The sequence below is a fragment of the Suillus discolor genome, assembly GCF_016758755.1.
Source record: "Suillus discolor strain FC423 chromosome Unknown F5147scaffold_1, whole genome shotgun sequence".
NCBI lineage: Eukaryota > Fungi > Basidiomycota > Agaricomycetes > Boletales > Suillaceae > Suillus > Suillus discolor.
Window position 1 is genome coordinate 995,835 of NW_024541248.1, and position 20,209 is coordinate 1,016,043.

General features: G+C 48.5%; 7 protein-coding genes across 7 annotated transcripts; 3 read left to right on the forward strand and 4 right to left on the reverse strand.

The window, feature by feature from the left end:
- Positions 1-354: 354 nt before the first annotated feature.
- On the forward strand, positions 355-580 carry F5147DRAFT_766626 (uncharacterized protein; the record flags this gene model as incomplete). The annotated part of the gene is made up of 2 exons (XM_041440789.1): positions 355-430; positions 480-580. The coding sequence occupies 2 exons, from the start codon at positions 355-357 to the stop codon at positions 578-580; spliced, it is 177 nt and encodes a 58-aa protein (XP_041300106.1).
- Positions 581-1,835: 1,255 nt separating this feature from the next.
- F5147DRAFT_663075 (uncharacterized protein) lies at positions 1,836-2,246 on the reverse strand. The gene is made up of 2 exons (XM_041434848.1): positions 2,067-2,246; positions 1,836-1,995 (listed from the first exon to the last, which is right to left on the reverse strand). Exons 1-2 carry the CDS (start codon positions 2,235-2,237, stop codon positions 1,891-1,893), a joined length of 276 nt encoding a protein of 91 aa, XP_041300107.1. The 5' UTR covers positions 2,238-2,246; the 3' UTR covers positions 1,836-1,890.
- A 5,041-nt stretch (positions 2,247-7,287) lies between these two features.
- Positions 7,288-8,129, forward strand: F5147DRAFT_766627 (uncharacterized protein; the record flags this gene model as incomplete). Its single annotated transcript, XM_041440790.1, has 2 exons — positions 7,288-7,362; positions 7,422-8,129. The coding sequence occupies 2 exons, from the start codon at positions 7,288-7,290 to the stop codon at positions 8,127-8,129; spliced, it is 783 nt and encodes a 260-aa protein (XP_041300108.1).
- A 76-nt stretch (positions 8,130-8,205) lies between these two features.
- F5147DRAFT_624301 (ER-golgi trafficking TRAPP I complex 85 kDa subunit-domain-containing protein) lies at positions 8,206-13,100 on the forward strand (the record flags this gene model as incomplete). Its single annotated transcript, XM_041432651.1, has 18 exons — positions 8,206-8,396; positions 8,447-8,740; positions 8,791-8,944; positions 8,998-9,310; positions 9,360-9,629; positions 9,683-9,898; positions 9,959-10,084; positions 10,140-10,296; positions 10,352-10,533; positions 10,585-10,798; positions 10,854-11,023; positions 11,077-11,443; positions 11,495-11,676; positions 11,734-11,954; positions 12,003-12,186; positions 12,236-12,651; positions 12,702-12,797; positions 12,836-13,100. The coding sequence occupies exons 1-18, from the start codon at positions 8,261-8,263 to the stop codon at positions 13,098-13,100; spliced, it is 3,963 nt and encodes a 1,320-aa protein (XP_041300109.1). The 5' UTR covers positions 8,206-8,260.
- F5147DRAFT_663093 (uncharacterized protein) lies at positions 13,096-14,271 on the reverse strand. The gene is made up of 6 exons (XM_041434849.1): positions 14,048-14,271; positions 13,702-13,983; positions 13,558-13,649; positions 13,450-13,509; positions 13,357-13,398; positions 13,096-13,298 (listed from the first exon to the last, which is right to left on the reverse strand). The coding sequence occupies exons 1-6, from the start codon at positions 14,139-14,141 to the stop codon at positions 13,191-13,193; spliced, it is 678 nt and encodes a 225-aa protein (XP_041300110.1). The 5' UTR covers positions 14,142-14,271; the 3' UTR covers positions 13,096-13,190.
- A 20-nt stretch (positions 14,272-14,291) lies between these two features.
- On the reverse strand, positions 14,292-16,041 carry F5147DRAFT_600978 (mitochondrial carrier). Its single transcript, XM_041432224.1, has 8 exons — positions 15,879-16,041; positions 15,802-15,818; positions 15,479-15,616; positions 15,271-15,421; positions 14,946-15,120; positions 14,738-14,891; positions 14,491-14,678; positions 14,292-14,438 (listed from the first exon to the last, which is right to left on the reverse strand). Exons 1-8 carry the CDS (start codon positions 15,934-15,936, stop codon positions 14,423-14,425), a joined length of 897 nt encoding a protein of 298 aa, XP_041300111.1. The 5' UTR covers positions 15,937-16,041; the 3' UTR covers positions 14,292-14,422.
- Positions 16,042-16,278: 237 nt separating this feature from the next.
- On the reverse strand, positions 16,279-20,202 carry F5147DRAFT_663096 (uncharacterized protein). Its single transcript, XM_041434850.1, has 7 exons — positions 19,759-20,202; positions 19,132-19,704; positions 18,852-19,082; positions 18,000-18,800; positions 17,864-17,950; positions 16,936-17,807; positions 16,279-16,711 (listed from the first exon to the last, which is right to left on the reverse strand). Exons 1-7 carry the CDS (start codon positions 20,131-20,133, stop codon positions 16,666-16,668), a joined length of 2,985 nt encoding a protein of 994 aa, XP_041300112.1. The 5' UTR covers positions 20,134-20,202; the 3' UTR covers positions 16,279-16,665.
- Positions 20,203-20,209: the final 7 nt, after the last annotated feature.

Below are 20,209 nucleotides of genomic sequence, written 5' to 3' on the forward strand. Positions count from 1 at the left end.
CGCCATGGGCCCGATCATATTTATTATCCAGTGCACATTCCTCGTGCCTGGCCTCACCCGAATTATGCACTAGTAAAGGGCCTTTGACCAAGCATAGCGCGGCAAATATGGATGACTTGGTCAGCGAGGTGACTCGTTCGTGGTGTAGTTCTCAGCATTATACATGGCCTGAGTCACACTGGTCTCCCCTATGGTTACGCTTGTGCAGCGCATGGGCGCCATGCTAAATCCTATGTCAGATGCATCGCATCACACCGGCGTGCAAGACATGCATAAAGGCCACCATTCGTCTTTGTGAGACCCTACAAAGATTTTCTAACTTACATTATTGTTTATTATTCCTGATTCTTCACGATGCGCATCTCGACTGTTGTTCTTGTATTCATTTCAATGATGCTGGGTATCATTGGAGTCAATGCACACCCCGCATGTAAGCATAATTGTGAACTTCTTCCCTCCCGAGTCTGATGATGACGCAGTAGCAGTTCGTGGATCTAATGAGATTAACGCTTCGGGCATGCCACCGCGACGTGTCGAGCCGTCAATGACTGTAGCTGCAAATGGCCTACCCCCGGCTTGACTGGGAGTTTTCTGGCCACCGCAATGAATTCTCTTGACAATCATTACTATACCCAGTTTGCGCCATAAACGATATTCCATGTTAATTATAATTCCTACCGAGTCTAGCTAGCTTGGAGAAATCAGCCATTATCATCGATAGTCCTTATCCCTTACCTAATACACGATACCCGCTCTTAGTTCGTGTTACCCCTGAATTTTGCATTACTATCAGTTACAATTGGTTAATATTATTAGCATCATGGGGCGTGGACGTACTTGTAATAGTAGGGAATATTTGAATACCAAATTCTGTTTGGAGCTTCCGGTTTTCCTCTGTTTTCCTGTGCCGCGTCAGACATATACAAGAGTTCGAGCATGTACTATCGTTTCGCTAGTGGACTGTCATAGCATTTATGTGCCTCGGCTTGAGTTCGTCGAAAGGGCTCGACTATCGCCAATTGTGCACATCAAGTTTTCCTCCGGTTTGCGCTGAGTGCTCTGCTACAACCCAAACTGTCATTAAGGTTGCAAGCATAATGCTAAAGATTGCTGGCCTGACAACTTCAAAATGAACTCGGGACTGCAGGCGTAGGCGGTGGCTAGTGCCAGCATCCCCAGAGCACGTGCATGTGCATCAGCATTAAGCTCGTAACCTTGTGTCCCGAAACACATAAAGGGCACGATTTTTCTTCAATCAAATCCGGCAATATTTACTTTCAATCTTCCGCTCCCTCACAATGCGCATCTCATCTGTTGTTCTTATATCTGTCGCAATGATGCTGACCATCATCGGAGTTACTGCCTCCCCAATCGCTGAGGCCTCCGTCGAGAGTGAGTGGAATTAAATTATGAGCTAGCTCTGGTCCCGAGTCTGATGATGACGCGGTAGATGTGCAGCGTCAAGTACCGAGGGAACCAGGAAGGGGAGGATACACCAAAGAATGAGCATCTTGGACGAATAGTCGAATACTGAATCCTGCTTGGAGGTGCCCATAACCTTGGTGTTCCTTGTGCTGCGTCAGATAATATACATGAATTCGAACACCTACCATCGCTTCGTTATGGGATTGTAATGTAAGCAATGAGCTTTGGATCGCTGAAAGGGCCTACCCATGGCTGTCACCGGTTTCGGAGCGTTCGGCCACAACCAAAACTAGTATTTAAAGGCATTTTCAAGTATGATGGCGAAGCTTGGTGACCTGACAACATCAAAATGCACTCAAGTCTGCAGGAATAGGCGGTGGAGTATTTAGAGCATATGGAATGCATTGAGCCTGTAAGCTTGTCGCGAAAAGACATCAAACAAGTACGGTTCGCCTTCAATCAAACTCAGAAATATTTTCCTCCAAGTTCCCAGTCCTTCAGAACCACAATGCGTGTCTCAACTGTTTTTGTATCTGTCGCAATGATGCCCGCTAAGCACCATCGGAGCTTGTGAGTTAGTCGCCTACGATAAGCCTGAATCAGTGGGTTAACTCATGAGGAATTTTCGATCACCAACATAGGAACGTGGCGCGAAGACCCCCAAGGATGACATAGATACAGACTCCAAGCGGAATGAGGAAGCTGGCGGCATGAATGTTCATCCCAGTGATGGCATTGACAACTGCACTGCCACCAAGGAGTAACATACTCGAGACAATAAGATTGACGACCAGTCCAAAAGTCGCGAACATGAAGTGTGCTGTATTGCTGTAAACGAACGTGAACAATCTCGAGGAAGGTGTGACAGTATGGTGCGATCTGTTTAACCCTCACGGCGAGAATTGCCATAACGAATATTTGAATCGTAACCTACCAGCACTTAATGATAGCCAGCACATAAACCATACTCGTAGGTCACTGTGGAGCTTTGTAAGAGTGTTGCCGCCCAGGTCCATGCCGACACGATGCCAGAAGCAATAAAACCGGGTTTGACGCTGCGTGATGCTGTATTGAACTCCTCGGAAGTGGAGATTTTGTAGGTTGTATATAGCGATTTTGATTCTTGAAGGGTTGGCAAATGTAAGGCGGCTACTTGAGTTCGAAGGGGAATGTGAGCAAAGTTGATTTAGATATGAAAACAAGAGAAATGATGAGACGAGAAACGAGACAGATACGTTCTAAAGATTTTCTGAGGATCTTGGAGCGGGGGTCTGAGTATAGGATTCGCTGGTAGATATGAGAGTACATGGACTGTATATAAACGCGAAACGGTAAGGGTCCTCGGTATGGCTTGACCAAACGATTAGGTGAAACGGAGAAGTGGCGTTGAACCTGATAGGTGGCTAATGCGAGCAAAAGAGAGAGTACGAGAGACTGAATGAGTGGCGGTATGAAAGAGTTCGGTTTGGATAGAATGACGAGAATTTTGTAGCGGTTTTGATAGATTTCGGTACGGCAAAGTGAAAATGGAGAAATTGTGACGAAAGGAAAGAGTCCGAGGGTCGATAATAGCAAGGGTTTGATGTAAGTAGCGAGTGTAACGGTTATGTGAGTTGAAAACGATGATGAAAGAATGAGAGAAGGAAAAGAAATGTATCCGCGTGACTCGCGTAAAGCTTGTTCGCATCAGTGAGTCACGTGGACTATTGCGAACGCTGGACCGTCGCTGGTAGAATCTATGATTTCCTTTTTGAGGTGCGGGCCGTGCGTAGAGGATACTACTATGCAATCCTTACACTGCAAATCCATCATGATGATAGTGAAAACAAACCGATACCGAGCACGACGCGTGAATTTACTGATGTAAGTCATAATTTCGATACAGTTATTTTCTCGCACATGTACTAGCTTTGTTCTTGCTTTACATAGTAAATTCGGCTATTAGTCTCCAACCTTGGTACACCGATCTGTGGCTGCCACTGCATGTGACCACAGTTCATCATTGCTACAGGATACATAGGATCTCTGATCTATATTAGTACTAGTAGCGGCCCGGTGTCCTTCAATTTCTGTGGAATGCGCGGATTTGTGTACTGAGACCACGCCGCCTTATCCGTTGTACTGCTAGTGTTCAAGAATTCAACGCCAACTTAACTTGCGACCGGCTCCGAAGTAGAAACCGACGTGACTATTGCCTTCCAGGAGTACAGTCATGTGTTATCTTAGAGTGATTTATAGCACTGGACATCAACACTCGTCTGGTAGTTCAGCCTGGGAGCACGAGAAGTTTGTGCGAAACTTCGTTCTGATAACTATCTGGTGTTTCAACGTTGAGCAATATGTCTGAACACGTGCACCCATGCTAAGTAGTAAGGATGGAACAGATGTTGGGAGATGTAACCCCTCGGATGATATGGAGAATGATTAATCATAGCCAATGGAAGATGGCGCTAACGCCCTAGCATCGTTAATTTATAGATTTTCCAGGGACGCGTACATGTCATATCAATATAATTACTGGAATCGGTTTACCACTCATATTTTAAAACCACGAAGAATAGCATATTGCACGGATACATTTTACTAGCCGCTTTGCTTTGTCCATGCACTGGTTTGGTCATCGACGTTTCAGCTTGCTCGCGTACCAGGAATATCGATCATCGCAACACCAGCATTCGCTTCAAGGGCTGTATCAGGCAATATGCAAGGGTGTAGGCACGCACGGTACTATCAGGTCGCTAGTATCAGATTGTCATGCAGATTGGCCTCGCCATGGGCCCGACCATATTTATTATCCAGTGTACATTCCCCCTCGTGCCTGGCCTTGCCCAAATGATGCACTTTCGACCAAGCATAGCCGCGGAAAATATGGATGACTTGGCCAGTGAGGTGGGGTGACTCGTCCGTGGTGTACAAAGCTGCGGAAAATATGGATGACTTGGCCAGTGAGGTGAGGTGACTCGTCCGTGGTGTAGTTCTCAGCCTGATCACAGTATGCATGGCCCGAGTCACACTGGTCTCCCCTATGGTTACACTCGTGCAGCGCATACCATAATACATGGGCGCCGTGCTAAATCCTATGTCAGATTCATCGCATCGCACCGGCGTGCAGGACATGCATAAAGAGCACCATTCGTCTTCGTGAGACCCTACAAATATTTTTCAACTCACATCATTGTTTGTTCTTCACGATGCGCATCTCGACTGTTGTTCTTGTATTCATTTCAATGATGCTGGGTATCATTGGAGCCAATGCTCACCCCACAGGTAAGCATAATTGTGAACTTCTTCCCTCCCGAGTCTGATGATGACACAGTAGTGGTTCGTGCATGTCCTAGTGCTAGCGCCGCTTCGTGTTTGCCACCTGCCGAGCCGTCAGTGACTGTAGCTGCAAATGGCTTACCCTCAGCTTGACTGGGAATTTTCAGGACACCGCAATGAATTCTCTTGACAATCATGATAATACTTGCTATACGTAGTTTGCGCCATAATCAATATTCCATATTAATTATAATCCCTACCGAGTCTAGCTAGCTTGGAGAAATCAGCCATTATCATCGATAGTACTTATCCCTTACCCGATACACGATCACCGCTCTTAGTAAATGCTCCTGTAATTTATTTGTTCTCTTTCGTCGGGAGTTTAGACTGTCTCAAGGAGAATCGAATCGTCTTTCTCACGGATAGATGGCGCCAGATGCTCTGTACAGCAAGGATGCCAGATCCATAAATGCCGTGATTAGTCCTGAATTCTGCATTACTATCAGTTGCAATTGGTTATTAGCATCATGGGACGTGGACGTACTTGTAATAGTATCTTTGCAGTGTAGGTTTGATTGTGAACGTATCAACTGCTATAGGGAATATTTGAATACCAAACTCCTTTTGGAACTTCGCGTAACTTGGAGTTTTCCTGTTTTCCTGTGCCACGTCAGACATATACAGGAGTTCGAGCACGTACTATCGTCTCACTAGCGGACTGACATGCCATTTATATACCTCGGCTTGAGATCGTCGAAAGGGCTCGACTATCACCAATTGTGCACACCAAGTTTTCCTCCGATTTGCGCTCAGTGCTCTGCCACAACCCAAACTGTCAGGAGTGTCTGTCAGATATTAAGGTTGCAAGCATGATGGTAAAGAATGCTGGTTTGACAACTTCAAAATGAACTCAGGGCCGCAGGCGTGGGCGGTGGCTAGTGGTGCCAGTATCCCCAGAACATGTGCATGTGCATCAACATTAAGTTCGTAACCGTGTGTCCCGAGACACATAAAAGGCGCGATTTTTCTTCAATCAAACCCAGAAATATTTGCTTTCAATCTTCCGCTCCCTCACAATGCGCGTCTCATCTGTTGTTCTTATATCTGTCGCAATGATGCTGACCGTCATCGGAGTTGCTGCCTCCCCAATCGCTGAGGCCTCCGTTGAGAGTGAGTGGGATTGAATTATGAGCTAGCTCCGGTCCCGAGTCTAATGATGACACGGTAGATGTCCAGCGTGAAGTACCGAGAGAACCAGGAAGGGGAGGATATAACAGGGAAGCGAGGGAACCAGGAAGGGGAGGATATAATAAGGAAGCGAGAGAACCACTGGGAAGGGGAGGATATAACAGGGAAGCGAGGGAACCAGGAAGGGGAGGATACAACAAAGAATGATTATCTTGGAGAAATAGTTGAATACCGAATCCCGCCTGGAGGTGCCCGTAACTTTAGCTTTCCCTGTGCTGCGTCAGATAATATACCTGGATTCGAGCACGTACTATCGCTTTGTGATGGGATTGTAATGTAATCAACGTGCTTCGGATCGTTGAAAGGGCCTACTAACCGTGGCTATCGCCAGCTTCGGAGCGCTCGGTCACGACCAAAATGGTTTGAGGACATTTTCCAGTATGATGACAAGCTTGGTGACCTGATAACATCAAAATGGACGAGAATGGGCGATGCAGGGTGCAAAGTTGAGTACGTAAGCTTGTCGCGAAAGAAAACATGAAAAAGTACTGTTCGCCTTCAATCAAACTCAGAAAGAATTTCCTCCAAGTTTTTGCTCCTTCAGAGTCACAATGCGTGTCTCAACTGTTCTTGTATCCGTCGCAATGATGCTGAGCGTCATCTGAGCTAACGCCTCCCCGATTGCTGATACCTGAGTCTGCCGAGAGTGAGTGTATTGAGTTATGAGTTGTCTCCGGCCACGAGTCTGATGATGATGCGATAGATTTCCGGCGTGAAGCTGGTATGGAAGTAAGGGAAACGTATACTGTCAAGACATGTACATCGCCTGCCGCGGTGACTGAGACATGCACGAAACCAAGACGGTGTGGTACTGGCAAAATTCTAGATTTGAAGAGGATGTACGTAGTTTTTTTTCAGAATAGTACTGCGGTACCTACTCACAGCCTTTACGTGTAGCTGAGTCCACTGGACATGGCGGTCCTGACACAGCTTGTGCTGCGGAAAAGGGTGCTGACTCGGAGCGCCACTCGCTTTCGAGGTTATTTTTAAGATTGAGCTGTTCGGTCTCACTTCCATCATGCAACCGTCGGATTACATATAATAGTTGCCTATAGCAACTACAAGGTCCTCATTTGTTTACTACAGGTATGAAGTTGTGTGTAGATCCATACACAGCTTGCATCAGGAATGTAGCATGCATCCACGTTGGCAGTCGAGCGATTAATTGGTATCGAAGTTTCCTTTGTGGTTGTAGCTATGCCAGAGCTGTGTCTGTGACAAGCCGTCGGGGTAGTAGTGCACCCCTAAAGGCACGTGATGGATGGGTATAAGAGTGACAGTGCCCATTGGAGTCGCGCTTGGACAGCTTACTTACTCAACTCACAATTGACCATAACCCCCATCGTATCTCGCATGTCTCAGTCTCAGCTACCCTTGCCAGATGGTTGGATCCAGGAATATGATTCTCAACAGAAGCACCCATTCTGGGTAAGCACCACTGATTTCTCTTATCAGATTGAGTTCTGAGTCTTCTGACCCTTCTATAGGTTGATACAACGGCAAAGCCACCACGAGCAATATGGGTGCACCCCTATGAAGACGAGCAGTTCCTTTCTGAGAATCCAGATATCAAAGCAAAAGTAGAGAAGCTCAAAGGAGAATCTTTGGAAGATCCCCCTCCGTACGAAAAGCGACGTCATTCATTCAGCGGGGGAGAGGCGGCCGGCCCACTTCACACCAACGCCAAGTCTTCCGGGAGTGCAGTCTCGCCATCAATCGACGAGCGCAATGAGGAGCGAAAGCGTGGGATGTTCGGGAAGCTGAAAGATAAGGCTATTGGTACGAAGGAAGAGCGCGAGGCACACAAGAAGCAAAAAGCTGAAGAACGTGCGCGTGAGGAAGAACTGCGTCATGAGGCACGGAGACGAAATTTGGAGGAACGTGCTGCGTACATGCAGCAACATGGTGGTTATCCGCCGTACGGTGGTTATGGTTACCCAGATTACTCGGGCGGCTCTTATGGTCAGAGTCGATATGGCCCACCTGCAGGAGACCCATATGGATACAATGAAGGTCGGTATGGAGGAGCGTCTAGAAATCGGCGTGGAGGGTTTGGAGGGGGAATGGCATTACCTTTATTGGGTGGATTGGCAGGTGGACTTTTACTTGGGGATATGCTTGACGGAGGGTTTGGCGGAGGTGGATTTGGTGGCGGAGGATTTGACGGAGGATTTGGTGGTGGGGGTTTCTTTTAATTTTGTTATGATATACCCTATGTACATTAACCGTGACACCGAATGTGGGAACTATGGTACTTTGTATTTTGAGGAGGGACTCGACGTAGCTAGCTACGCATCTTGAAGAGCAACGTGCACGAGCAACTTTCATGGCTAGGGTGCTGCCTTCATCGCTAACCCCGCACATATGCATCCTTCCTTCTCAAGACCTTGAAGAGCTCCTTAAGTCTTCTGCTCTACCTTCCCTGCATCATATATTGCAGTCCTTTTCGCCATTACCACAAGGTCTGTTTGATTATTTTCGACCAATATTATTATTCAATCCCTTCAAAAAGTCACAACCCGCACCACTGCTTTGACCACTGTGCCCCATGCATCATTTGCACTTCGTTTTTCTGACTTGACAGAAATCGAGGCCGCTTGTCGCGAGGATGAGGAACAACGCGCCACCCGAACTATTGACTGGATCGGTGACCGTATCGGTAAACGCTGCGCCAAATGGGTAGATGATTTCGAAAAGATGAACGATCAGGATGTTGCAAGAACACCTTGGTGGGATGAATTGAGGCGTTGTGCCGAAGGAGATCACATCCCAGCTAGAGATGAGGGATGGAATCATCCAATGTCAAGTCAGTATTTCTACTTCACCTTTCTATTGCACCTCACAGTCTTGCTGCAGTAATATTAGCAGTCTCTACTACAGCCCCAAACCCGTTGCAAGCGATCACAGCCTTGCATTCCCGAACATTAGACTTTCCATCATGGGTAGACGTCACACATCTCATTTACACCCTTATAATTCATCCCAAGAACTCTCCGCTTTCTGACGAAGAGTGTGTAATCACTGCTCATTACTGTTCTTGCTCTTCATAACATACCTTTTCAGAGCAGGTGCACTCTTCAATGCCGTTAGGAAACAATATGGTCTACACACTTACCTTCTCTCTCTTGAGCTTCCATCCCCTCCGCCACCCCCCGTATCTATCCCAGCACTCGTTCCCCGATTACCTCCACCTACTATTTCCAACGGTTCTGCTGATACCGTGCGCCCTGACCTAAAGACCACACAGACGGTCCCATTGAATACTCTCAGAATGTCTGAACAAGACATCCAACAAACAGCCAGATTTGCGCGAGAATTTGTCACCATGAACTTGGTCCCATGGATGGAGAAGTGCGTGATAGAATGGAACGAGGCGGTGAGTATCAACAAATCGCCTCCGCATACTTACTGAGTACCTTCACCAGTATTCCTCGAGCCGAAGACTACCGTCACGTTTGTTTTCATCAACACGTCGGCTTTTCGGAACTTCGTCTACAACCCCAATGCACGCTATTACACCTTCTCTGCCCGGACGTTCCAGCACATACGCCGCACCTCAGTCCTCAGTATCCGGTTCCACCATCCCTCCACCATCCCAGCAACGACGCTTAGCTGAGTTTGCAACAATCCTTGGTGACTTCAAACTAGCAGTTGCCGTTTGGGAATCATTGCGGAAGGAAGGGAAAGGAGGCTCCGTAAGTGTCATATCTTATAATATACTCCTGCTATCTAACAAGGTTGCTCTTAGGATATCCTCCCTTTGCTCATTGCTCCCTCGCCAGCCGTGCAGCTCCACGTCTCTCATGCTCTGACTACCATCCACCCCCAAAGCGCTGAGCTTCATTCACATGTACAATTACGCGCCTTGCTATACGCTGTGCGATGGGAATCGACACTGACCATTGGTGACTTTCTAAGTGATACCCTTGAGGGCGAGCGATGGCTTGTCTGGGCTGCAGGCAACGTGCGTTTGTTACCATTTCTTGCCCTCGACAAGTGCACCAATTGACTGTCAGGATTTAAGGCAGAAGAACCACCAGCAGCCCTCTTATTAGCTCATGCCGCACTCCTCAGCGTTCGGAAGAATGCAAGACGGCGAGCAGCGCTGTGGTATTTCTTCGCTGCAAATCGCCTAGAGAAATGTGGTATTGTACGTTGTCTCGATTCCGAATAGTAATTTTACCGATTCCCAAACGCGTTTCCAGAAACCGCTAACTATGTATTTCCTTCGGAGAGCCCATGAATTATCCATCTCCCGACCGGACAAACTCTTGTCTCCATCATTCTGGATGTCCGAAAACAAACAACCATCAGACTTTGAAGGATTCGACGCTGTCATGTCTGGCATTGAACATCCACTTGGTGAGTGTCTTTTTGCCGCTATCTTCGTATTTCCTTGATATGGTGTATCTCTTAGGAAGATTGCTGTATACCACTGGGGACGTATCAGGCGCTGTACGACACTTTTTGGGCCTCTTGCGGTGGTCTTCAGCGTCATCCTCTCCACTTGCTCAACTCTCCAGTCATACTGTGGACATTGCGAAGGATCCTAGTAACTCGGACCAAGTGTTCCTTGAGGACTTCCAGGTTGCAATTTCGGTAATGTACATCCTTCCGTCACCTTTATAACTCTCTGACACCATTTGCCAGCACTTGAAGTCAGTATCCGGGGAGCAAGCACGCCTTGCAGATGTCAAGCTACCACTTCGTTTCGTTGTGCCCTCGCAGACCTGCGTTCGCTTAGCTCGAGATTCTGTCGAAGGTGAACAGTCCGAGTGGGAGACTCGGGAAGAGATTTGGTCGTCCTTCTGGAAGCACCGAGGCAAGGAGAAGCTTGAACGAAGTGGAAATGCTGCTGTGGAAGGTAATTTTCTCTGTCGCTATGCTTTCCGACTTCTATCAACTGAGCTTTTGCACAGAGGCATTCTGGGTTGATATCACCCTGCACAATCCCCTCGAAACGGAAGTCACCTTGGCCAATCCAACGATGATCGTCGAATCGTCTTCTGGAGATGCTGCCTGGATTAGAGATAACATCGCAATCGAGACTACCAAGGATACTATTCTCTATGCCAACGAATCGCGCACAGTTAGTGGTAACAGTCGGGTTTTCCTGCTTAGGCTGACCGTAATCCCATTCAGATATCCATCGCCATTAAGGCTTCCAAACCAGCATCACTGGTTATCACAGGTGTCGCCTATGACTTCTTGGGTCTCCTTCCAACGGTAGAATCGCTAGCACGCCGCGGTCGCAGGCTACAGGATACACCTCAGCAGAGACAGACAATCACATACGCCCCTGACGAATTCTTGAAGCTCAACGTAGAAGAGGCCAGCCAAGAGCTTGCAGTGGCATTTGTGGACGATGGACCGCTTGTGCTTGCTGAAGGAGAGTGTAAGCGGATGAAACTGTGGATTTCGAATGCTGGTTCGAGGGATATTGGGGAGGTGTGGGTTGTACCTGGTCCTGAAGATCAACTCTGGATCCAGCCTCTGGATAGCGGGGAAGGTATGTTTGATTGCTGGTTTATTACGTTCGCAAGTGTTTATGTTGAGCTAGGCTCGGCTACGGGCATAGCATGGAAAACGTGGCGGTCCGATAATAAGGTTGTTCCACCGAGACCATACAGTATACCCCTCGCAGAGAAGCTCGTGGCAGCTGGGAGCACCGAAGTCACGGTTGTTTTACATGCAGGTCGCAAGCAGAAACAGAACTTGTCGCTTCTATTCATTTACCGCGAGGTGAGTCGCTATAACATCCCTCATCCTGCTTTTGTTATGTTGAGATGTTTGATATAGGCAGAAGGCAGCCCGTTTCATTGCACACGTGTCACGAGAAGTTATGAGGTCGTCCAATGCCTCCAGATCTCTACCGCCTCGCACCCAAGTCACTCGCCAAATCATTCGTTCTCATTAAGCCTGGACCTGACCAATATCTTATCTTCGAGTAATGTGGAGATCGATCAAGTGACAACGATCAGTGCTAACTGGACATGTTCTCCCCTCGTTGAACTCTGGCCGTAAGTGCACACAAATGTTTCCTGTTCCTGTCACTAATCGCATTCTAGTGAGCCTTTGCGTCCATCTCAATCAACGCGTATATTGTTTAGCGCCACCTCCGCCGGCGATTGTACAAGTGTGAATGCAGTCTCAGCATTCGTCTCGAGGAAAATGACCAACGTGCTGCATGGTCAAGTTATCGCGCCTGACGATCCCCCGCCGTTGGAGCTTCTCTGCGGACATGTCTCCCAGGTACAGATCTCCCTCTCATCACAAGTCATCATTCATCGGCCGTCCACAGACATTTGCCTACGAGCCATTCGTCGCCCACTTCATCATGGACGCACGGCGAATAGCCGTCTCTCGCACGCTCGCTCAATCACACCCCCAAATACCTACGTCATCTTACCCCAGTATCTTCCCATTGTACAACCCCCTCTCTGTAGATTTCGTCATCTTCTGGAAGATCCCTTCTGAGCAGCGTTTTGGACATATACTTGTTTCCGAGATTGCTCTAGGTGCGAGTCATGCTGTACTTCGAGAAGTACTCGAGGGTGTGGAGAGCGCCAAAGTCAAGCGAAGCATGTATGCTGAGACGCAACGGGAGAAAACTGAAATGCTGCAAGCTATCCGGGATAGCGAGTGGAACGCTGAGATGAACCCGGTTGTTGTGATTGTGAAGGATGGTTTGGTGAGAGAGCATGATTTCAGCCAAGGGTGAGCACTCCTTCATATCTAGTAACGGTTGTTGAGCAGCTGTTGATTAGTGTTTGCATGGTTCCTGTGGAGTTCACGATTCGTAACCATTCCTTGTCCCATCCGTCGCGCTTTGTCCTTAGACTTGACCATCGTCAACAATCGTCGTGAGTGATTTTTTGCCCCATATACTGTCAACTGACAGTGTCTGTAGACATCATTTCCCTGCACCATATTGTGGCCGGACAACCTTCAGGGGGCTTCTGGCGCCGTTGCAGACAACATCTGTCCTCGCCCAGTTGTGCGCTACCCGACCAGGAACGTACGCACTGTCAGGCTGGCGGCTGGAGACTGAGGTAGGCGAACCCGACACGGAGGGTGGGTTATGGCAAGTAAGGCACCGTTACGAGCAGAGGGCGGTTACGGACGACTTGTCATCAATCGTTGTATCGGATCTCTCGCGACTATAATGTATGCATAGGGAATATATTACGGATATAACAAAACAGTGTAAGTATGACATTCACTTACACGCACGATGTGTATACAAGATAAGGTAATCAGTCTCTTTCTACCCTGGCCGCTCTCGCTTTCTCTCGCTCCCGTTCCTCAACTTCCTTCCTTGCTGCGGCGAGTCTCATTTTCTTCATTTTGATATTCATGAAGGTCTGCAGAGTGATGTGGTCAGCCTGTATCAAATGACCGGATGAGCCAAGGAGAACTTACGCCGACCATAAACTGCATCGTATTGAAGAAAGGCACCCACAGCTGTTTGGCCATTAGTTTTTAAGTAATCATGGACATGATGGGAGGTCATACTTCGACAGGAATGAACTGTTGTGCAATGGTCATGGACAACGGGGAAACCACCCATGATACCTACTGGATGTAAGATCACTGCCTGAAGGGATAAAAACTCCTGCTTACTCGGAGCACGGAGAAGAAGCCACCCTTTACGGTGCGGATGACCTCGTCGATGGATTTGGCACCATTAATGACAGCCATAGAGGCCAAGAACACTGGATATGAGCCTCAGCGCCAAAACAAATGAAACGAGTAAAGACTGCGCACCAACCGCGTTTATTGGCGAAATCAGCAAATTGCTCGCAAGAAGCTGCCCCAGCCTAGCCTTGAGCCCTGTCTTCCCAGCAAAAGCCTTCTGCAGCGTGCCGACGAGGAAATGTCCCACAGGAGCAGACACGAAGAACCCGTACAAAGCCATCTTGATGGCCTTGGAGTCAATACGTGCGCGCGAGAGAGCTTTCGTCAAGGGGGCCGCATCTTTTGGGATTTGAGGTGGCGGGAGACCGGCTGCGTTCGATCCAATAACTTCCTGGAGGAAACAAAATGTGCCTGCCGAACACGCATCCGACACGTTGGGCGTCATACGTTTTTGCTAGATTGAACGAAAGCTTACTGGACGTCAATGCCTTGGTGCGCAGTGGGTTTGTCGACAGCTGCGTGAGGTACCGCGCCAGCAGTGGATGCATGGGGGCTTTGTCTGCGCTCATAGTGGTTGCAGATATTTGGCCAGCTAGCAATGAGTGTTGAGCAATGCAACCGGCGCGGACCGGCTAATGCTGTATAAATGAAGTAGCCATAAACCGATTACCGTGTTAAATGATGATGAGGGCACGTGCGAATGCATCCTAACTTCTCGATACGAGTCACCCAGAATGTCCAGGAAAGTGTATAGCAAGCAACAAAAGTGGTATGTATCTATAGTAAAGTATACTATGTATTATCTGTCTAGGAGGATTAAAATGCAAGACACCGCTATTGCGATCCCTGACTAACTCTTTTTAACCCTGTAAGCTCTGTTAGCTTCTTTCCCCTCGCAAGCAATATACGAACACATACCAGGCTTTCACATAATCCGCAAACGACACCATGCAAATTGTTTGCCAGATACCGAGACCTATCCGGGGTGTGACACCACGATAGAGACCCTTGATACCGTTCTCCTTGTAAATGAAGCCGAGGGTGTTGAGAATAGTTAGTTTTGCTGGGCGGTTAGCATTTGCAGTGGCCTTGGCCATCGATTGCATCTGTCACGTGAAGATGTTGGCTGAAATCATAGTCAAGTCAATCATGGTGTTACACTAACCTCAACCCGGACGACCTCTATAGGCTGATTCCATGTAGCCAGTGCACCACCAATAGAGGAAGCCAAGATCTTGTCCATGGCACCAAGGCTGTCTTTTTCGCCCTTGCCGCGTATATTGCGGATCGAAGTTTCAGCAAGACGAGCAAAACCCATGCTGCCCACCGAGCATCAGCTGAGAGTACCATCACATTGTGTGAATATTACAGACCGAGAGCCCCAGTTGGTGCATTGTCGCACAGCAACAGCATTGACGCCCTTGTTGATGCCCTTGATACCTTCACGGCGGTAGATGTCCATGAACACCTGGAAAGTTGACCGTTCAACACCAACAGCGGCCTCCTTGTGTCGTGTGATTTCAACAGTCTTCATACACGTCGTGAATCCTGTAGGAGACATTAGCATAATATTCGCGATCATCGCATGCAAGTCAGTCCCGAAAGATGGTTAATTGAAGGCAACACAGTATTATGAACTAGTCTCAATAGATAAAAGTATGCATCACGCATGAAGAAAGCTTCTGTGTGAAGACCTACCCATAGTTGCATAAGCCTGAGCAACACCACCGGCCATACCACCCAAGAGACCAGCGGTAGCAGGGCTGACACCCATACCAACACCAGCGGTCTCGATTTCAGAAGCCGTGAAAAGAAGCACACCACCCTTAGTGGAGGCTTCAATCCAAGCCTATTCATGAAATCAGTATGAATTGAATACCTAGACGTTCACGAGGTAATCACTGACCCACGGAATCAGACCTTGATACATTCCGGCGATACCACCACGGGCCCATACCGCCTTGGTGGCCTGGAGCATAGTTTGTGACCGGTTGGCGGCCATTTGGGTCTTAAGGACTTCCAAGGGTTGACCAAGGGTCGTGACCTAAAGATAGGACTGTCAAATTTACTTAACACGATAAACACTCCCTCGACTTGCCTCCTGCAAGGGCGAAGATAGGTCAGTAAAAGTCACCCAACGGAAATGAGAGTGAACGCACAAACTATGACATGAAAGACGCATCACGACGCGTACATTAGCTGATAATCACGGCGAATTTTGAAACATACCATGTTCATGATAGCACCTACGGGAATTCACATTGTTTAGCATGTTTCATGAAGCAAAAACACGTAGACGCGCTGACCGACAGCAATGTTAGACCAGTTGATGCCTTTCTGGCCGGGTTCCCTTTGAATTGCCATCGTGTGCTAGTCGCCGCAGGAAGTGACCGGGTAGAAAAGAGAAGGTGAGAGAGGTAAAGAAAGATAACGTTGAAGTTGATGCGAATAAAAGGTTGGACGTTAACCGGTACCTTCCAAATGGGACCATTCTCAATGTAGAGGCGACGTCCATTGATTTCACAAAATAGCCCCAAAATAGCTAATTTTAGAGTGACATATTATCTCACATGACCTGACACGGGTGTCACTTTGGGGGTCAAAATTCTGTATAAGCGGGCGCAGTCGGAGCGCTCTACTAATCGTACGTTCGTCCAAGATTTTTATAAAGCCGAGTCACACAAGTACGTTGCTCGTACCCAAGGATGAGTCTATTGGTACAGAACAGCAGTAAGAAGTCGGCATAATTAAAGAGTTCCATTCAAACGATGCAGGATCTACAATGGTACAGTCGCATTAGAGAAAGACATCCAGATATGTGCAGTCATTAACCATAGGGGGTATGCAGTGAAAAGGAAGTTGATGCTAGACTGAGACATCTGACAGTGATAAGAATGATAGGTAAAAATGTGCGGGGAGTTTGTTATATTACGAATAGAGAGGGGTAAGGAAAGGAAGGGCAAGTCAACAATAACCCCGACAGAGCAGGATACCACCCGCAGACATAGTCCAACCACGAGGAGGGGGGATGGAAGCTGCGCGGAATCCATGAGGCTAGTGAATCCTGACGGCGGAGGGTTGGTGATCGAGCCTTCATGCATTGGATGTGCCGCTTAGTTGTTCGATATCTGCCTTTAATCTGCGGGGGAAACACGCCATGGTATGAGTACAAGTCAATAAATGAGATCCAAAGATAATCCAAAGATAACCATCCGCAGGACAAGTAAAGAAAGGTATGATAAATTATAGTAAAGTAAAGCGGCCATCACCGAGAAAAGTCAGAACAATCAGATAAAGTCGAAAATCACGGCCAGCGCGATCACTACCCCAAATACACTTTGAAGTCCAAAGACCTTGACATACCGAGTGATAGAGTCTTGGCTCTCTTCTTGCTCTTGCTCAAGATACTGGATCTCCATCGATTTGCGTGCGATGTCCTGGTGGACCTCGTCCAGCTTGTTCTGGAGCCCGTCAACCTCATTCCTGAGATCCCTGACGATGCGCTCATGATCAGCCACCACGTCGTGCATTTTCATGTTGTGCGCCTCGTGCATTCTCTGCAGTTCCTCCCTGGTGACCATAGTCGACGATGGGGACATTGCCCCGCTGTTTTTCGGTGCAGCTGCAGCCGCAGCCGCAACCTGTGCTTGAAGCGTGGCGATCTCCCCCTCCAGGTCGGATAGTCTAAGAGACAGCTCTGATTTCTGCGCTGCAAGCCTGCCGATCTCCTCTTCATGAGCAGCACGGAGGCTCATCACGTCTTCGACACGTCCACGAGCCGCTTCCTCGAGCTCCTTTGTATGATTGGCAGACATTTCCGAAAGGGATTCCTTTGTGACGGTAAGAACGTCGTTAAGCATGACATTCTCATCACGGAAGTTGGCAAGCTCTTTCGTCAGGCGATCGATCTCGGACGCCTGGTCAGCAGAGGTGGAAGCGGCGACGAATGCCGCCCGGGCATCTTCAAGCTGCGCCTTGAGGCTTTCCGCGTCAGACCGCGAAGACTCTAGCGCTGTCTTGGCTTTGGCAAGATCATCTTGCGTAGCACGTAGCTCGAGGCTCTGGTTACTTAATTTCTTCTCCAGATCGCCGACCTGCGATGTGAGAACGTCTTCATGGTCTGCTTTCAGTCCATCCACCGTCGACTGGTGGGCACTACGGAGCTGTTCAATTGTCGCTTGTGATTCAGCACGGAGCGATTGAAGGTCTTCGCTATGTACATCTGCAGCTTCATTCTGATGCAGCGGCAGAATTAGTGTAAGTTGTGACACGGTGACAAGATGATACATGCCTTAGCACGTTCAAATGCCTCCTGCAGGAGCAAATCGTGCTCCGCCTTAAGAGCATCAACTTTAGCATTGTAGCGTGCTTCTTGACTCTATGTCACCCATGAGAAATGATATTACAGATGTTAAACATAAACTCGCCTCCAGCTCGATAGTGATTCTCTTGATCTCCTCCGAAAGCTCAAGATGCTTGGAGAAAAATTCACTTTCGGTCTCCTCGATCTGACGCTCATGCTCCTCGGCAGTATTCTGAGCTTCGATCTTTGTCTGCTCATGGGCTGCATGAGCAGCAGCGAGCTCTTCCCGCAATGCTGCAAGGTCGGCAACAATATTGGAGAGCTCATCGGTGGCGGTTTGCAGCTCGCCACTGTGAGCTTCCTTGACCTCAGTCATCTGTTCAGCGTGTTGTTCCTCTCTGACTTTAGATGCAGCAAGAGCACTCTGAGTGGCTGCGACGGCATGGGCTAGTTCCTCCTCCACCCCTTTGAGGCGGTCAAGTACCTTCGCATGGTCGTCCTCTGCTTGCTCTTGACTCTCCTTCAACTCCAAAATCTCGACCTCCAGCTCTGAGAGCTTGTTCGCGTTTTCCTCGCGCTCCGCCCTGAGTTGCCTGACCTGGGCTTCGAGAGCGTCTGCATCAGCGGCTCGCTCGTCGGTTTCACTCAGCCTGACGTGGAAATCTTGAATTGTAGAAGCGTGAGAAGCTCTCAACGCTTCCAGTTCTGCGCTAATAGTTTCGTAGTCGGTCCTTGCCCTAAGAACAGCCTCGCGCTCGCTTTGAGCTGCTGCTGCTGCTTCGGAAGAAGATCGCTCGCTTGAGGCGCGCAGAGTCTCAAAGTTCTCGCGAGCTGCAACCAGTTCAGCTGTGAGAGAAACTACTTGACTCTGGAGGTCATAAACATTATTAGTGTGGTTAGATGACGCCCACTTTGCCGCATCAAGCTGAAAGAACGTGTCTGAGACAATCTGGATGCCTGAAAATAAATCACCTACCTCCCGCTTCATGGACTCGAGTAGAATAAGGACCCGTGAATGTTCAGCGCGATCTCGTTGCAAAGTAGCGTTGAGTTCTTGCAGGTCCGATACAGCAGCAGCCCTCTCTTGCTGCAGCTGCAGAAGTGAAGATTGACTTGCTCCAGCATCTGCACGAGCCGTATCTAGAGCTACTGAAAGGTCGGCAACCGCCTGCGTTTTTACTGAGAGCGCATCCATCGCCTCTTTGAGCTAAGAGGAACTGTCAGCAATAAGCTAAAGCCAAATACAAACACCTCACTTTCTGTTGCATCTCTTCTACAGATTTTCCATCATTAACTTCTCGAATGGATGAGATTGAAGTAGCCTGTCGCGTAGGGGCCACTATCGAAGAGTTTCCCTTCGAGGATGACGTTGAAGGCGTTCTCCTCACAACATCTGATATTGAAGCACGAGGACGAGAGACAGCAGAAGCAGCGGCATTGGACCTCAATGACGCAGTGGAACCAGAAGGAGAAATAACAGAAGAGCGCGAAGGTGCGCTGGCTTCAGCTGGAGGTTTGGAAGATGTTAAGGATGCCAATAAAGAACCCCTCGACTTTGATGGCGGAGGGTTGCCCGTAGCAGATGGCGCCCTTGGAGGGAGCACGGATGATCGGCGAGATGGGGGAACGGGAGGGCTTCTAGAAGACGCCATGGTGGACGCTGTTTTTACTGGCGAATTGGCAGGGGGAGTGCTGATAGATTTCCTCAAAGATGAAGGAGCAGAAGGGGTGGTTTTCGCAGTAGTGAGAGGAGTTGAAGTAAGGACCTTGCTCGCAGGGCTTGGTTTCGTACTAGTAGCGCCAGATCCAAACGTGCCAGAATTCAATACCTTTGCTCACATGGCTAAGATGAATTGAGTCAGACTGAGGTGAGGCAAACACACCTTCTTCACGGTTGGCGTAGGCGGTGCAGATCTTGTCGGAACAGCTTTAGCGGATATGACTGGTTTCTCCTTTCCTATTTTCAAGACGGCCTTTGGAGCAGTGAGCTTCTTAGTCACCTCCGGCTTTGTGGCAGGTGCAGCATCCTTAGGCGTGTCACCGGGCTGCGTGGCTTCCTGCATGACTATTTGATTGATCACATCATCATCTACTGCGCCATCGGCAGACGAGCCAATTTCGCCCTGTGTGACTGGGTCTTCTACCACGACAAACGCCTCATGTTCATCATGAGGTTCAGGAGACACGCCATCCTCGGCAGCAAAGTTAACCGCAGTTTCGAGGTCGGTAGTTCGGGGAATGTTCTCTGTGTCAGCCATAATCACTAAAGATGATGGCGGGGTTGAAAGAAAACGTGTTGAGACCGGAATTCGAACGGTCAATTGATGAGGGAAA

Coding starts and splice junctions, on each gene's coding strand:
- F5147DRAFT_663093 (XM_041434849.1), bottom strand. CDS start 14,141: ATGAGCGCAGACAAAGCCCCCATGCATCCACTGCTGGCGCGGTACCTC. Junction 13,984..14,047: donor CACCAAGGCATTGACGTCCA/GTAAGCTTTCGT, acceptor CGTGTTCGGCAG/GCACATTTTGTTTCCTCCAG. Junction 13,299..13,356: donor CGATGCAGTTTATGGTCGGC/GTAAGTTCTCCT, acceptor ATCACTCTGCAG/ACCTTCATGAATATCAAAAT.
- F5147DRAFT_663075 (XM_041434848.1), bottom strand. CDS start 2,237: ATGTTCGCGACTTTTGGACTGGTCGTCAATCTTATTGTCTCGAGTATG. Junction 1,996..2,066: donor GGGGTCTTCGCGCCACGTTC/CTATGTTGGTGA, acceptor CGACTAACTCAC/AAGCTCCGATGGTGCTTAGC.
- F5147DRAFT_600978 (XM_041432224.1), bottom strand. CDS start 15,936: ATGGCAATTCAAAGGGAACCCGGCCAGAAAGGCATCAACTGGTCTAAC. Junction 15,121..15,270: donor TCAGGCTTATGCAACTATGG/GTAGGTCTTCAC, acceptor TGTCTCCTACAG/GATTCACGACGTGTATGAAG. Junction 14,892..14,945: donor TGCACCAACTGGGGCTCTCG/GTCTGTAATATT, acceptor CTCGGTGGGCAG/CATGGGTTTTGCTCGTCTTG.
- F5147DRAFT_663096 (XM_041434850.1), bottom strand. CDS start 20,133: ATGGCTGACACAGAGAACATTCCCCGAACTACCGACCTCGAAACTGCG. Junction 17,951..17,999: donor GAATCACTATCGAGCTGGAG/GCGAGTTTATGT, acceptor TGGGTGACATAG/AGTCAAGAAGCACGCTACAA. Junction 17,808..17,863: donor AGGCATTTGAACGTGCTAAG/GCATGTATCATC, acceptor CCGCTGCATCAG/AATGAAGCTGCAGATGTACA.